Here is a 16,777-nt window from a genome sequence, read left to right on the forward strand (position 1 = left end):
TTTGTTCTGCTTCATAAAGCCGGTGTTGTTCGTAGTAAGAAACGCTGGGATGTAACTGCTGACTGGAGTCATTTCATTAGACGTTAAGTAGTTCCTTTTAGTGGTTTAGGTCAAGATTGTTTGGTTGCTTATTTTCTTCTTCATTTTTTAATGCCCCTGCACCTCCTGTAAAGACACTGATTACAGACCGTTGAAATGATTCGCAGAAACTTCTTGCATTTGGGTTTGTGAGTTTTCTGCTGGAAATGTGAGTGGAGCTTGTTGACACGATGACGGGGTTCTTTTCCTCATCTGTTCTTCATGTTTCTTTAGATTTGTGTTTAAAGACGATTGCAATGCCGTACAGGAGATGTACAGTAAGCACGTGAGAGTCTGTTATATTAATGCATGTATGAGTGCTCTTGATGCATTGATTGCAAATTTAACGTATGCACAGGCACAGACATTTCCGTACGTTCACGTTGTTTCCACACACATTCACGATAATGTTTTTATTTGTCATGTTTATGTTGCTGTGTTTAGTTATACTGAATGGATCCCAGTACTGACTGTAGAAGAGATATACAGATTGCTGATAGTCAGTTGTTTGAGTTTGAGTTTTTTTTGGCATCTCCATGTGGTCCTGTTCGGTATCACAACTTGACTTTTCTAAAATGTAAAAAAAGCTCTTTGCTGTTGCACTGTTCACATACTATAACATTTTTCTTTCATGTGTGCTTATATGGGCTTCTTATATCATTTGGTTCTTTGGTGTCCTTTTGGAGTGTCTAAGTGTCCTTTTTTGGAAAGACATCTAAATTTATCTTGAAAAAAGCTTGCAGAAAATATTGATTTTTGAGAATCACCCTTCAATCTTTTGGTTTTCTTTGCTGGATATAGCAAATGATGACAAAATAATTTTTAAAACAAGATAAAGGGTCCATGCTTAATTACATGAAGTGTGTGTATGTATGTATGTATGTGTATATATATAAAAGAAAGCACATCAGTATTTACATTTGCATAGACTCCCATTATAGTATACATTTTAATCGTATATATAATTATATAATTGTATATAGTTTGCTGAAATTATATGAGATTTTGTACGATTTTCTGTAGTAATGTTTTATTTATATTTGATATATGAATTTAATGCATACAATTATATATAAAATACAAATAAAAAAGATATAAATATTTAATTACTCATTTATAAAAAATTCTGTGGAGTAATGTATACTTTTTTATGTAAATTGTATGTAATATGATAAGATATATACATTCTTATATTATATAGACATTAAATAATGCATTAAATATTATATTTGTAATGCACATATAAATGAAATATAGGAAATATAAATTAAATATCGAAATATATCAGAAACAATTGATTGAATTTCTAGCACTTATTTCTTATATTATAATTTATGCAGTCTTTTATGTAATAATAAGTTCACATATATTTGAATGCATGTAATGCAAATATAAAAATATAAATTGTATTTGGAAATTCTTACATATTTATTGAATATTTGATTATTAAATTAATAAATATTTTACTGAATATCCAGCTTCTATATATATATATATATACACACACAAACACACACACACACAAATTAATCACTCAACTTTGCATTGATGAAAAAATGTAAATGCCTGAAATAGACTTGTATAGAAGTGTATAATTCATTAAGAATAATTCAATACTAGCCAGCCCATTCTCATCTATACTGTAACTGTCATTATTTCAGTAATTTCTTTCTATCCTCTTGTTGGTTTGTTGTGATCAACATTAGCGCTGTGGTTGTGGTCATCCCGGGGGAAACCCATCTCCCGACTCTCTTTACCTCTATCAGCTCTCTCTCACTCAGTCTCTTCTGTGTGTCACTCACCCCAGCGAGGCAAACAACAGCTCCTTTCTGCTCCTCTTATCACCCGCCGCACGGGGTCAACGGGTCAGACCACCACTGAGCATGCTCAGATACGCTCGTATTGATTTTACTTTAGCGCCGTACCCCTCGCCATCACCATGAATGCCAGCTGAAGAGAGAAGAGGGGGCGGCTGGGTGATAGAGAGGGATAGATAGAAGTCTGGTGCGTGCTGAAGAGTTAGACTGCATTCTCTGGTCCGAGTGTGTCTCTTTCAGCCCTTTTCTTTGGGTCTTCGATCTGGCGGGCTGCCGGCGGCCCCCTAGAGGGTTGAGGGGCCAGTGTTGAGAGGGTCTCCTTTGTGGGCATTCACCGGGCAGGACTGACAACACTGACAGCGGCGATAAAAACACGGCTTCCCCCCAACGCACACACTCCTGTATTGTCCACGATAGACATGCTGTTCACAATGTGTAACCTTTCGATAGCCAGACAGACTTTAACCCTCTAGATTCTGATGGAAAACCAGTCTAAAGGAAGTTAAGGCTGCGGATGTGTGATTTGTACATTTAACCTGCTTCCCTTGTGACCTCTGTCCTAATCAGAACTGAATTACTCTGGACCTCCTCAAAGTCACAGATATGATTCTGTCAGAAATACAGACTCTACTGGGATTGTCATATATTCAGAAGTCGCTGAGTTTATCTGATGTATCAAAGTCGCATTTAACCAGTGGTTGCCAAAGTAAGGTGATATTAAAGCCGAGGGAAATTATGCACTGTAATTTTATGGCTATTAAGTACTACACTGTATTATTTAAAGTATTATGATTATAAAGAATTTAATGCAAATAGAAAATATATCTAGCTTGTCAATCTTATATGTACTCTATATCACTGAATTGTTAAACATGCTATAAATGTTTACTTTTATTTACTTACTTATTTAGGAAAACATGCCTTGTTTATTTTTAACATGCTTTTTAATATTGTTTAGTTCATAGAAATTGTTGTTAAAAACAGGAAAAAATATAAAATAATATATAGAATAATATAATTAATAAATACTATGTACAACACTAAATTTGATTAAAAAATGACAATTTCTACCAAAAGAACTAAAACAATAAAAATAAATCTTGAAAAATAAATATATAAAATAATAAAATAAAATATATAATATTTATAAATAAAGACCTGTCTTCTATAATTTTTTCATCAATATATGTATAGATTATTTAACTATTTAAACGTATATAACAAAACCTAGAACTAAGCAACTATATTTACCTACATACATTTTTACAGAAATATTAAAAAATGTGTATTTTATAAATTGATTTCATTGATTCAGCGTTTTGATTTGATTCACTAGCACAGAATGGTGTTAGCTATCAGAATGAGCGCTGATAAACATGAATAAAAAGTTGATCTCTGTTTGTGTCCTCACTCTCAGGGAAGAGAAGGAGCGCTGGATCCGGGCGAAGTACGAGCAGAAGTTGTTCCTGGAGGGGCTTCCTCAGTCAGACGTGCCTCTGGGACAGCAGCTCCTGCGGGCCGTGGTGGAGGACGACCTGAGGCTGGTGGTTCTCCTGCTGGCCCACGGCACCAAAGAAGAAGTCAACGAGACGTACGGCGACGGAGACGGACGTACCGCCCTGCACCTGTCCTGCGCCATGGCTAATGTGGTCATCACACAGCTGCTCATCTGGGTAAGGACTCGCTCTTTGCAACCTCCTTTCATTCTTAAGTGTCCCTCCATCATTAATTGAATCGTTTTATTTCAGTACGGCGTGGACGTGAAGAGTCGCGACGCCCGCGGTCAGACGCCGATGTGCTACGCCCAGCGAGCAGGAAGTCAAGAGTGCGTCGACATCCTCATCCAACACGGTTGTCCATGTGATGACGGCGGAGGACTGTCGACACCCACGGCCACCCGACACAATCCCAACATCAACAACAACGCTCAATGCGAGCTGAACCGTAGTGTTAGCATCATGTGATCGTGACCCACAGTGTCTCTAGTGTGTGATGTTGATGTTCCCATAGATGCTGCTCTCGTAAAATAGCATCATTTCCCTCAGCAGTACAGTACGTCTTTATTAGGAAACTGTGCGTAGTGCCACGTGTGTCACGTAAACCCATTACCCTCATGACGACGTCCTGTGACCAATGTTAGCATACGCCGAGAATTAGCAGTGTTAACATGTTATTTTTAAGCTGAAGAAAATACGTTTTTAAGGATACTTTTTTGTGTGTGTATAGAACTAAAAAAAAATGAAATGATGGGCAATAGGTTCTTAAGATAAGTTTTATTTTTTATTTTTAAGTTACATCGGTTTAGAAATAATCAGACGACAGTAATGCATTGGGCCCATGTGTTTATGTCCATAAGAACATTAAATTATGTTGTTAAAGGGGAAGTTCTGTTAATATTTACTGTCCCTCATGTCATTCCAAACTTCTTTCTTCTGCTGAATACATACACACACACACACACACACAAAAGATGTTTGGAAGAATATGGGCAACCAACGAGTTTTGGTTCGCATTTTCAAGTCCATATACAAAATAGTTTGATTACAATGCCTACATTCTTCAAAATATGTTCTTTTATGTTCCACAAAACAAATAGTCATACAGGTTTAAAATGGCATGACGGAGAGTAAATAATGACAGAAATTTCCGTTTTAGATGGACTACAGTATACCATTAAATCAGCAATTTTGGTGAAACCTGTCAAAGACGTGTCTGTGTATTGCACCTTGAAGTCAAAAGGAAAAAAATGTATTTAATACTTTAATTTTAAGGTTTAAATAAGGGGGTAAATATTTTATTTTAAGCACTACAATATACTTTATTACAATAATGAGAATGATATTAAAAGAAACAGAAAAATGAATTAAAAATATATACAAATGCATTTCAGTAATGAAAATTTTGGTGGATAAAATATTCCTTGATTTTTCTTTTGAATGCAAAATATATTTTCTCATTATTTTATTTTGACTTTGAGGTGACCAGGATACAGTATGTTTTACGCAAATTACCATAAATGCTTCACTAAATTCAACTGATTTTTCTGATTTATGCTTAAAAAAAAACATTTAAGTGCATATTTCACTAAAACTTCACACATTTTATAGTTGTACTACCATTGTGCCCTTAAACGAAGCTCAAAAACGCTAAGGCTACTGGGTAAAGCATTACCATGTGTTGCATCAGTGCAATATAACAAAACCCAAATCATCATACTCTCTGCTATTTTACATTTAGCCTTTATGTGATTGTCTTGGAAGGGCTTGATAAATACTGTGTTATTGCGGATGCCTTGTGTGAATCATTTCTGGACCGGTATGAAGTGTTCTTCTAATTGTTTGATACTGACGTCCCTCTCCTGCCTAATGACAGATCCATTCAGTAGCAGCGGACGGTACCGACACACTAGATTACGAAATAAGACCATCTCGCCGTTTACTCCTGTGAGAGTGTGTTTGTTACGAGTCTAATGACCTCCACACTTGTGACTGTGTGGCTGTTTTTGTATCCATTAGAATCCAGACGTGTGTTTCTAATCGAATGGGATCGTGATGTGGATAATGTACAGATGTGTGTAGAAAATAGCTTTTCCTGCTCCCTGTTGCAGCTAGTTGTGTGTCGTGTGGGCAATTTCTGGATGAGATGGCCGTTATGTACCCATCTGAAACCTATCAGCCTTAACCCTCGTTTGCTAGTGTGTATGCCGTCAACTTTTACTTGAAATATGAAATCATGATTAAAACTTATTTAATATTTGGCACATGTGAGTTAAAGGGAACGCGGTAAAGCGAGAGGGAGATGTTGAACCTTCCTTACCAGACAGTATTTTAAGTTTTCTAGCAGGTACATTTTCTTTCTTATTCGAGTCAGAGTTGTACATGCAACCCTCATCTAACTAAGCTTTAGGAGAATTGCCATTGATTTTAAATGCAACGTCATTTAATTCTGGAGGCTCATCCCCAACAACATGCATGGAAAGTTAACCTGTTGTTCTTCAAAAGCGAATATGTATCACTTTTTTTTTTAATATACGCTGTGCTTGGGCTCCTTTGTAAAACATGAGGTTGCTAAAATGAGATTTTGGGAATATGGCAGTTGAAAATTATAAACACTTGCCCATCATGCCGGTTTATTGAATGTTGGGATGAGCCCATGAAGTTCCTCAAGTAGCCATATAGCAGAAAGAAGCACCGTTTTGTTTTAAAGTTGTTTTTGGTACCTGGTTTTGGGTCTCAATGTGTCCACATTGTCTGGCCGTTAAGGTACTTTGTGTATTATATGTACATTTGACATATTTATAAAAGCAAGATGTAAATAATTCCTTTTGGTTGTTGCTTTTATTGAGCTGTTTGATAACTTTCTGTCCGTTCTTTTATTTTGCCATTGTTTTTAAATGCTCCTTCTGAACATGAGGGAGAACTGTCATGAGAGTTAGCTGTTGTGTGATTGGATGCTTGGCTGGCTATCGACATAATAAACACTCCAATAAAATGATTTATACCATGAATGCCGAGAAGTTTTGTCATTCATTCCGTGATCATAAGATTGTGAAAATGTGTGGCTGCCAAAATGTCTTTTATCTCAACTCTCTAAACATGATCATGGAAAACCAGGATATATGGTTTTTAAAAAGATTTTCATAAAAAGTTATTGGAATCTTTTAGCTTTGAGACCATCAATAGCTAAAGTCATCATAAAAGCGGACTAGTTATAGTAGCTTTTAAAAAGCATGCTTTGTGCATATTGTGTACATATTTTGTCAGATTATAGAAGAATTCAAGCATTCATTGCACCGGAAACCCGACCAAAATATTAATAGCATCATCTTTTACTTGTATCGAGCAGATGTTTTCCATTGGTCTTTGGATTATTACAGAAAAGAAGCTCTGGGACCGACAAAAGTTTATGGTTCTTACACATTTCATTCATTGTGGTAGTTTTCACAAATGAAACCAACTTGTATGAATTTTGAAGCCTAAATGCAATTGCCAAAATAAAAAGCTGAAGTTAGGCTTTAAATAATGATGTCAACACTACAATTAAATGTATAAAAAAATTTAACTAGTTTGCAACTGTGCAAACTGTGAGTAGATAGATGAGTTTACCTGTGCACTGCCTTGTGCTTGATTTGTATGCGTTTTCTAATTAAAGCCTGTGCTATGTACAATTAAAAAACCCCACTGACTTCAGGAAGATGGAACCGGAAGTTCAGTACCACCTGAATGGTTATGACATAAAATGATGCCACCTGTATTTTAGTTTTGTTTACATATTAGCATAGATGCTCAGCTCAAAGCTAACAGGCATATACTAAAACTCCATTTTGCTTTCATAGGCTGTTTAATTGTCATTTTATGTTTTCTTTCCTTGGCTTCTCTCAATCTTGTTCTTTCTTTCCCGTCTCTCTCCTGCTCTCTCTCCTGCTCGCTCTTCTCAGTGCGTTAATTTGCCTGAGAATGCATTAGCTGTAATGAGAGCTGAAGGCCGAGGGAATCCTCCAGGGTTCCATTAATCATGGCCCCTCAGACAGCCAACCTTGATTACAAGTGGCAAGAAATTCATTAGAGCCGCGCCTCTGACAACTTTTATCTCCGCCACTAGCTCTGACTCATTAGGCAGCCAAATTAAGGCTATGATGGCACTGATGAAATCCATCGCTTGTTTATCCTGTGTGATTTGATGCATCTGCCCATACATCAGCGGCGTGGGCGTCCAGCAGACACTCCCCAGGATTCAGGCCTCGCGCTTCCGGTCCCTCCTCTTCCAAGTCTCCGCTAGTCCGCTTCCGGAGAACGGCACGCTGAGGAACGGGAATAGCCGGTGCCTTGCGCTTCCTAACGACCCGTTAATGAAACAAATGCTCGGATATCAATTAAACAATTAATCTGATTGTCATAATGAGAGTGTTCCGCTCTTGACAAGCTGTGCTGGATCTCCCATCACCGCATCCTCGGAACAGCACCTTGTGGAATTTCTCTGTAGGCTATTTGGTTTGCGATTCATATTTTTTTTTATAGTGACGCTGCTATAATAATTAAAGCTAGTATAATTGGCATAATGAGAATGCTAATTAGCAGAGTCTCTAAATGAGGGGATATGTAAATGCAACAGCTCATAGGCATTTACCACTAGCGGTTACTGGAGGCTGAAGCAATTAACTTCCACACTCGTGTCAGAGCGACATGCTGACAATACAAGTCAAGAAAGTTCAGAGATTCCTCATTAGTTTATGAGATTGTTTTCTGCGTGCATAATTTATGGGATTGTTTTGGGGGATTTTGTTTCATGCTTTAAGGGAGCTTGGTTTCATCAAATAAAATCTAAATGTAAAGACATGAACTCCTCAACAGGTGAGCTGGTGTCTTGCAGAAGGTCAGGGTGCAGTTTTCTCCAGGGTGTGGATTCATGTCTCAGTGTGTTGCTTTCCTTCTGCTTATTAGCACTTATGAGAGAAAACAGTTGCTGGTGTTTCATACGTCATGGTACATTACACTTTGCATCCTGTTGCTGTTTCTAGCAATGAAAGCAGCTTCCAGTTACATCCACATTGGCTGTCCCTGATTCTCGTTGCTCAAACATTAGAGCATATACCAGAGTTATGGGTTCGATTTCCAGGGAATACATAAACTGGTTAAAAAAAATGACGACTTAGTCACTTTGAGATAAACATGTCTAATGTGATTCTGTCATGAAGCTATACACAGCAATAGAAAATTGTCAGTCCTGTTTCTTAACATGATGCTTCATAGACTGGCATAAACAAAGTATGGCTAATAAACACTAATTACTGGATGATAATGTCTCTTGTTATTAATAATATTTTGGTCAAAAGAAGTCAGGTATTTTTGCTCCCATGAAACAACAAACTGTTGCTGTGGTTACCAGCACATCAATCATTAGTTTACAGGTGTGACTCCTGTAGTCCGTTCACACACAGAACAATGATTTAGATTTAAACGCTGTTATCATCTGCTTTCCGGTGTGTATATGATTTCTGATCAGAAATCCAGCCTAAACTGGTCTCCTCCCTTGGTTTCAAATGGTTAGTTTTCTGCTGATGAGGCTGTGAGGCCAGCTTAAACTAAAACCAGTTTAGCTGGATTAAAACGTTTTTCTTTCCCAGTTGGGATAAGTAACTTTTTTAAAAACTTGCAATTTTTGCAATTAATAAAGTATGCAGCATAGCAGCAATTTGCATAGCAGCATATTTGGCAAAAGTGTACTGCTGAAAGACCGAAAGCAGCCTTTGTTAACACTACATTATATAAATTTAACACTACATTTAACTACATATTATGCATTAACATTAAAACAATGGAACATTAAGGTGGCATGTGGCCAAGATTTTATTGAATTACACTGAAGTACTGTATCTTGAAAAATTCAGTACCTATTAATTAAATATATATGATTGTGTTTTCTTCCCAGAGTATTTTTTTATCATTAATGCTATAGTTTTCATATTATACTCCTGTACGTATATTTTACGTTACATTCCTGTAGCTCAAACAGCATGGTGCTAGCAACGGCAAGATCATGGGTTCGATTCCCAGGGAATACATGAACTGATAAAATGTTTATCTTGAATGCAGTGTAAGTCGCTTTGGATAAACAGCTCTGTCAAATACATACATGTAAATAGTTTACCTTCATGTAAAGGAGTTTTTTTTTGTATGTTGATGTAGTCTGTGAACGGAGTGTAGTGACTCAATGAGACTCAACCCTGGAACAGAGAGAGAGAGATAGAGACCCAGCATGGTCTTTTGCTCTCTCTCCTGTAATGATTGATGTTGAAGTTCATTACAGTGTGTTGGATATGACCAGTGTAATAGAGCTCCATCACTCTCATCTGAGACAGCACGGCCTCCCAAAGAGAGACAAATGAGTCCTGTGCTCATTAACAAAAAAACCTCTCTCTCTCTCTCTCTCTCTCTCACACACACACACACACACACACACAGACTCTTCCTTTAGATCATCTGTACTGGTCATAATAAAGTCAAATGATTGTTTTTGCTGCTGGTCAGTGTGTGTCTTTCTCAATCACATGTGGTTGTAAAAGTATGCTTTCATATTCATCATCATATTCAAATTCCCCTCTGATTATACAAGTAGGCCATACTTTTCAGTGAATAAGGGAAATGGTGAGACTTTTACGTCACAGTTATGGAACAAATAAACTAAGTATACAGTCATGCACATTAAATGCATTGAATACATTTGTGTAAAATATTGTGAAGCATGAAGGTTTCCATGCAGTTAGTTTTCATCAATTGCCTAAAAACTGAATTTTTCTTATGTATTTTTCTCATGACTATCCTCATGTTTTAACATGACAAATAACATTTTTCACTGAATTAAATGCATTTTGTATCAATGCAAAACGGTTAGTAATTGTTTCATGTCAAAGGCATACAAATTTGATATCAGCAGCATAATTTTACACTGAAGGAAATTCAATCTGCATATTGCATGTTTGGTCTTTTTTACTGAAGAAGGCCAAAAGAAATGATTCAGACCAATAATGTTGATTTAAAGAGAAGAGAAGATTTGTACGGCTAAAGCTTCACAATACTTCCTACTTCTGAAAAATAAAATAAAATAATGCTATCTTCATGTTTAATAGAAGGATAATCATTTCACCCCATGGTCTCTTGATGCTGATGAGAGATGTGCTCTATTCCCTGCTCAAAATACATCAAATAAAGTAAATCTGCTGGATGTAAAGAAGAGCTAAGACACATTTAAAGGGTCCACAACTATTTCAACCAGAAGAAAAGAAAATAGAGATCTGAGTCAGTGACCTGGGCATTAAAACAATAAATCCCCCTGAAGAAATATTTCAAGATCAACATTTCCTGGTGTTATTTCTAATATCTTGATATTTAAAGATTCAACAGTGAAAAGTAGATATATTGTGTTTTATGCACTTAAAAATATATATAATAAAATATAATTTACATTGTAATATTAATTGGACTTAATAATTACATAATGTATTTTTATGCATAAGTAAATGAATATAGATAAAGAAATAAATTGCCAGTAGTCACATTATGCTTTAGAATAATGTTTGGTTTAAAATATCTATCAATGATCCAGTGGATTGATCAATAATTAATTAAATCGTTTGCAAAGATGACAAACACTGAAACAGTATTTAAGAATAACCAAAGTGCATGCAATGAATACAATTCTTTAAACAGTTTTATGCAACCATAATGCACATTTATGGTGACGTCGATGGGAATGTATCACTCTGTCTGTGTGTTCTTGAGCTTATTTATTTCCATCACCGTTTTTTATTTCCACAAAGAACTGGGGGAGACTCCGCCTCTAAGGGACAGAAATGCTTTAAGAGCACATGCAAAAATAGTCGAAACAACGAGAACGGCCCGGTGAAATCATACGGGGAAATTAGACAACAAATGGCCACATGCAAAAACTCACTAGACAGCAACTTATAAATACTTATCTTTTTAAAAGAATGTCTCTTTACAGTCTCGTATAGTGCACATTTGTGCCGCATGGACACATTTAATATTTACAAATGTACAAAATAATAAATTAAAAATAAAGACATTTCTGAGGAAAGAAGGTAAAGAACAAACCTGAAAGTAATGTCGATATTGAACAGATGGCTATAAAAGTCGGGAACACCTTTTGATAATCTTTAAATATATAAAATGCTTAACAGGTCATAATACACGTTTCATAAACTTTGATTCATATATAGGCTTTTCAAAATTGCATGTTTATAAACCGATGATCCGTTAAGCATTGTATAGGCCTCGTGTTTTTTAATTGAAAGTCGCCAAAGTGTTTCCTAAAAGTCACTGAATGTCCGAAACGGTCTCCTTTTAGGTGTGCTTCATGCATCTGTAGTGTGTGACCCCTGACCTGCGGGAATCTGGGTCATGTAAATGTTCGTTTGAGGAGTTCATTTGTCATTTGAGGAGTTCATGGCCTGCTGCCCGGTTCGATCTGTTGATGTTGACTCCGAACCGCGAACCTGTTGACGTGCACGGGAATGGGCACCACGATTTTGGGGTTCCGGACGGGCTCCCCGGATCTGTTGTTGATGTTGCCGGCTTTGATCCGTTTCCATTTGGCCCTGCGGTTCTGGAACCAGATTTTGACCTGGACCTCGCTGAGTTTGAGCGCGTGCGCGATCTGAGAGCGCTCGGTGAGGGACAGATACTTCTTACAGTGAAACTCCTTCTCGAGTTCTAGCAGCTGTTCGCTAGTGAAAGCAGTCCGCCTCCTCCGGCTCTTTCCCGCAGAGCCGCCCGGCGGTAACGCGTCCTGTGAGCCGCCTTTGAGTTTACTTTTCTGGGACGCTGAAGCGCAGGTGTTCCCGTCGGAGAAGCTTTCGTTCTCGCTGTCGGCTGAACTGTCCTCCCTGTCACTGCACGCGGCCTCCGCTGATTTCAGGTCCAGTTTCTCATCATCTGAACTGTAGAGCTTGGTTTCCCCTTAAAAGAATGCAAATTAAGAGATGAATCACTACAGATATTCCAGACAGATGAGGTCAGTTCAAGGGGCAAATGTAGTAGTCAATTTATGAGAAATATTTCGACCCACTAAACTGAAGTTCAGCTAATGTAAAACAGGTGACGAACTGCAGCGAAAAGTCCTTTTTGACAAAAATAAAATAAAAATCCAGTTGAAATCAAATAACCTGCAAATTAATTGTCAAACTATGTAACAAAATTACACTATTAAAATTCGATAGAACGTTAATCGTTGCTGACTGCTTCATTTTAAACTTAAATTCTACAGAAGTTATTTCATAAATATTCTAATAAAATCCAACCAGTGCTGGCCTGTCTACATATTCAGTCTACTAAAACTGACTTTGGTTGTTACCTTACATTTTTACATTTAAAATGACAACATGCAAGTTCATTGCACTTTTTTTTCCAAGAGGAATTTTGTTTAAAACAATTGGCGTTCCAACTCAAAAGCTCAAGTAGAAATGAAAGTATTGTAGCAGGTTGGCTGGGGGAAATGTATTTTATTAACAGTAATGAAATAATAATAGTAAAAATAAAAAAAAACTGTGCTGAAACTATAGAATAATTGCTTTTGTTCATATGGTTTACATTGGTATCAAGACATGTAATTTTCAAACCCAAATCTTTTGTAGCATATCATTGTTTCGAAACTCTCCAATGCCAGGAGTGAAGGCCCACCCGAATACAAATCAAAAGACAATGCAAGTTTGCAAGCTCAGATGTGTCCATTTGTCTTTGGATAATTTTACGAAGTGCCTAAGAACAATAACAGATGATAGATTAGAAATGCACTGTTATACCAGCGCACAAAAACGGCTATGGTAAACCACACTGGTAAGGTTGGTGAGTCTTATTCAAAATCCAGATACCTTTTTAAAATTTCAAGTGTCATGACATTTCTGACTGAATGTACAGCTATCTATGTTAAAGCTTATGCACAGAGTTTATATGAAGTAGCTACCACACAGTTAAGTATTATTGAATTACTTTTTGCGTCACTTTGTTCACCAGTTCACCAAAAGCGCATCATTCTTATCAAGAATTATATATATATTTATTATTATTATATATTTTTTTCTGGAGGTATATTCCATTTTCGTTTTACAATAAAATTTATTTTATTTTGCACATTGGTTCATGAGTTGTCTAACCCACCAGAGTATTTTCTAAAGAACTAGAGAATGAAAGTTTGTTGTGGAACTTTCGGCATCATCCTGTAAAAGCCTTTGGGTTCTAATCAGAACTTTTATTTCGAATAGAGGCCGCTAGAACTTTTTGCGCTCGTAATGAAACCACCTGTCATTGAGAGACTGTGTCCAGTGCTCACCTGCAACCGCCTGAAAAGTTTCCGTGAAATTGAGGAGTTCAGAGCCCTTGAGTTCGTCATGCGGGCTCTCCTGCCGGTTCATCCCCGTCCCGTCCGCGCCTAACCGGGGTCCCGGCATCTCCTGCGGGGGATAGAAACTATCTGGAGGGTCCGAGAAACTGGGCAGGGTGGTGGTGAGCGCCACCATGGAGGGCATCCCCTGCCCCAACCCTGCGCAAAAAGTGTTGGTCAGACGCCCTGCGAACGATGCCAGCGGTGTCAAAGGAGGGATACCCGACGGTAATGACGAATGGGACAGGGCTTGTGGAATCATAAACGGTCGGTATGGCATAAACATCGGGTAACCCGTGTAGAGCAGGTGGCCCGGCCGGGGCTGTGGCGTGCCAATCAAAGAATCAATGGAAAACGCCGTGCCTGGACCGCTCGGTCTCTGCATGGTGAACTGCGCGCGGGCTGCTTGTATAAATCCCGTGCACTGGCCTTCTGAGACAAATCACCCAAATGTGGTCCACGGTTATCCTGATGGTGCGGTAGGGTCCTCGCCGTCCAACTGACAGACCTGATGCGTTTTGTTTTGTTTTTGTCTGGAGCTCTCAGTGTCTCAGCCTCTGTTTGTCACATACTGAGACATAAACACACACACGCACACCCCTCTGTCTCGCGCGCTCTGTCTCTCTCTCTCTTTCGCTCTCATCAGTACAAGAGGATAGAAGGGGGAGTTGCCCTGGAGACTCATCCATCTTCCTCAAATTACGCTTCATTTCCTTATTCAATCCCTGACTTTTTAGGCCGCCTAGCGAGGGGTGGGGGGTAGTTTCCCAGTGGGTCAAGCCTCCTCCTCTGGAAAGCGAATGTGAGGGGACTGCGCTGACCACACCAACCCAATCAACTATTATTAATTTTGATTGATGATAAGTAATTACTTTGTATTCAAGGGAAGATATATAACAACGGTTCTTTTGTTGATTCTTTCAGGGGCCGATGGCATCGAGTCGTGAGGGCGGAGAGGCAGATGTTTTGGCCCTCTTGTGAGAGAGAGGCTTTTCTATTCTGTTGGGAGAAAGAGTGAATCTGGCCGACAATTATCCCTAAGAGGGAGATTTAACTGATGAAATGACGTTTGAATGTAGAGATCTGTGTGAACTCTTACTGATCGTTTTGGGGGGAATTACAAAATATGGCTGTGTGTGTGTGTGTGTGTGTGTGTGATTTTTCTAGATTTAAAAAATAAGAAATATCCACATTTAGAAAAAACAAAAAACAAGTTCTTAGAAATGTAATCTTTATATAGTAACTTTTACTTTCATACTTTTTAAAAGAAAATACATAAAAAAATAAAAGTCAAAACGTCTTCCTTTTTTTTATTATTATTATTATTTTTTAACACATATCATGAATTTTTAGTCAAGAATAGGGTGCGAATCATGGCAAGGTCTTGGCCCTCCTAATTACACTTTGAACCTCCCTAAAGTCAGTAATAACAAACGGGGTGTGTGTGTGTGTGGGGGGGTATATACATTTCAAAAGTGTTTTCAGATTACGTTTTTCACAACAATAGTTAGGCAAGTTAGCTAAACTTACAGGCCTACACCCGCGAAAAGAAATTGCTTTTGCTTTTGCGTTTGCCTGGGAGGGTAACCATAGCAACAGCAAGCAGGCACGCGCTTTCCGTTAGACCCGGGCGAAACTTCCAAAACAAGTAGGCCAGCTCTGATTATTTATCAATTTGCTCAACATTTAGGGTATATACTGAAATATATATATATATATATATATATATATATATTTTTTTTTTTTTGGTGATATTACGGTGAAAACACCGATCAGTTACTTGAGATTCCCTCAACAACAGATTAACGAACAGATTACATCCTGAAAAGTAGGTTAACGTTACTGAAAGAAATTCTCTTAAAACGCTAACGTTATACCTTTAACGTTACCCCCTGAAAATCACAGAATTCGCACTATGATGATAAATAACTGCTTCGTTTGACCTCAACAAAGCCTGACGTTTTATTTGAAAAGTAACTTTAGCTTGTAGCCTACTTTTTTAAACTTTGACTTAATGAACTTGAGACGCAGAGTCTGTTTTTATCAAATAATTCAGACTTCAAAAATACGGTTTTCCCCTTTTTGTGTGATATCTCTGGACAAAAAATATGAAAAATACTGTATTTCATAAATTAAAAACATGTTAATCATAGATGTGCATTCAAGTCGTATGAGATCCGTTTTAATATATTTTTAAAAATCCAGACAAAAGAGCTTCGTGTTCACAGATATTCAGAGGAAAGACCCAAAATTACACACATAATTTGACAAGATGTCAGATTACCAAGGAAAATTAAGAAGGACAAGACTTTAAGATAAAAAGTATTCATACTCTCCTTCAATAGTTGAGAATATAATTTAGATTTTAGAATAAAAATAATAAAAGAAAAACAAAGAAAAGAGGTCCAAAATTGTACACTTTGAGTGGTTTCTCTTTCCCCGCTAAGCATTAATTTAATCGGAGATCATTTTACCGTTTAAATGCCAATTCACTTCTGATGATGATTAGACGCTATTGAGTCCTGCGGGGCGCGAGCTCTCCAACTGGCCGTCTGATTGCGCGAGGACATAAACACATCACCTCCGACTCTGATTAGCCATGGAGGACCCACAGATGCTAATTATTCTTATAATTGCAAATGACTCCATTCAGGAGCACTGCTCTTTGATCTATTGAAACCAGACAGCGTTCTCTCTCTCTCTCTCTCTCTCTCTCTCTCTCTCTCTCTGTCTCTCTCACGCTTCTGAATGGGATACAATCAGAGCCCCCTCTTCCCTTGGCATCGTATATGAGACTTTTATCAAAGATCTGTTCGTTTACAATTGCTCTCCACCTTTGTTCTTCATTACACGTAGGCCTACTACACAAAAAGAAGAAAAAGCACAAGACTTTATTATCTTCGACGCTCAATTAGTAACTATATCCAAACACTGCAGCATAATCGAGAGGATTTATTTATTTATTATTTCTAAAATGTACTGTAATT

At 37.6% G+C, this 16,777-nt stretch overlaps 2 protein-coding genes and 1 long non-coding RNA gene across 6 annotated transcripts in view; 2 read left to right on the top strand and 1 right to left on the bottom strand.

Annotated features, from left to right (window-relative positions):
* Positions 1-6,402, top strand: part of agap3 (ArfGAP with GTPase domain, ankyrin repeat and PH domain 3) — a 143,019-nt gene extending 136,617 nt beyond the window's left edge. For all 4 annotated transcript variants that reach the window (XM_052542900.1, XM_052542902.1, XM_052542901.1 and 1 more), the window contains exons 17-18: positions 3,313-3,568; positions 3,644-6,402. In XM_052542900.1, the coding sequence (XP_052398860.1) occupies positions 3,313-3,568; positions 3,644-3,859 (472 nt within the window). In that variant the 3' untranslated portion in view covers positions 3,860-6,402. The remainder of the gene's footprint in view (positions 1-3,312; positions 3,569-3,643) is intronic.
* Positions 6,403-11,401: 4,999 nt separating this feature from the next.
* On the bottom strand, positions 11,402-14,481 carry gbx1 (gastrulation brain homeobox 1). Its single transcript, XM_052542317.1, has 2 exons — positions 13,740-14,481; positions 11,402-12,370 (listed from the first exon to the last, which is right to left on the bottom strand). Exons 1-2 carry the CDS (start codon positions 14,173-14,175, stop codon positions 11,856-11,858), a joined length of 951 nt encoding a protein of 316 aa, XP_052398277.1. The 5' UTR covers positions 14,176-14,481; the 3' UTR covers positions 11,402-11,855.
* On the top strand, positions 12,200-15,090 carry LOC127946035 (uncharacterized). The gene is made up of 2 exons (XR_008150997.1): positions 12,200-12,329; positions 14,715-15,090. It is a non-coding gene; the product is annotated as an uncharacterized LOC127946035 (long non-coding RNA).
* Positions 15,091-16,777: the final 1,687 nt, after the last annotated feature.

The sequence above is a fragment of the Carassius gibelio genome, chromosome A24 (assembly GCF_023724105.1).
Source record: "Carassius gibelio isolate Cgi1373 ecotype wild population from Czech Republic chromosome A24, carGib1.2-hapl.c, whole genome shotgun sequence".
NCBI classification, from domain to species: Eukaryota; Metazoa; Chordata; class Actinopteri; order Cypriniformes; family Cyprinidae; genus Carassius; species Carassius gibelio.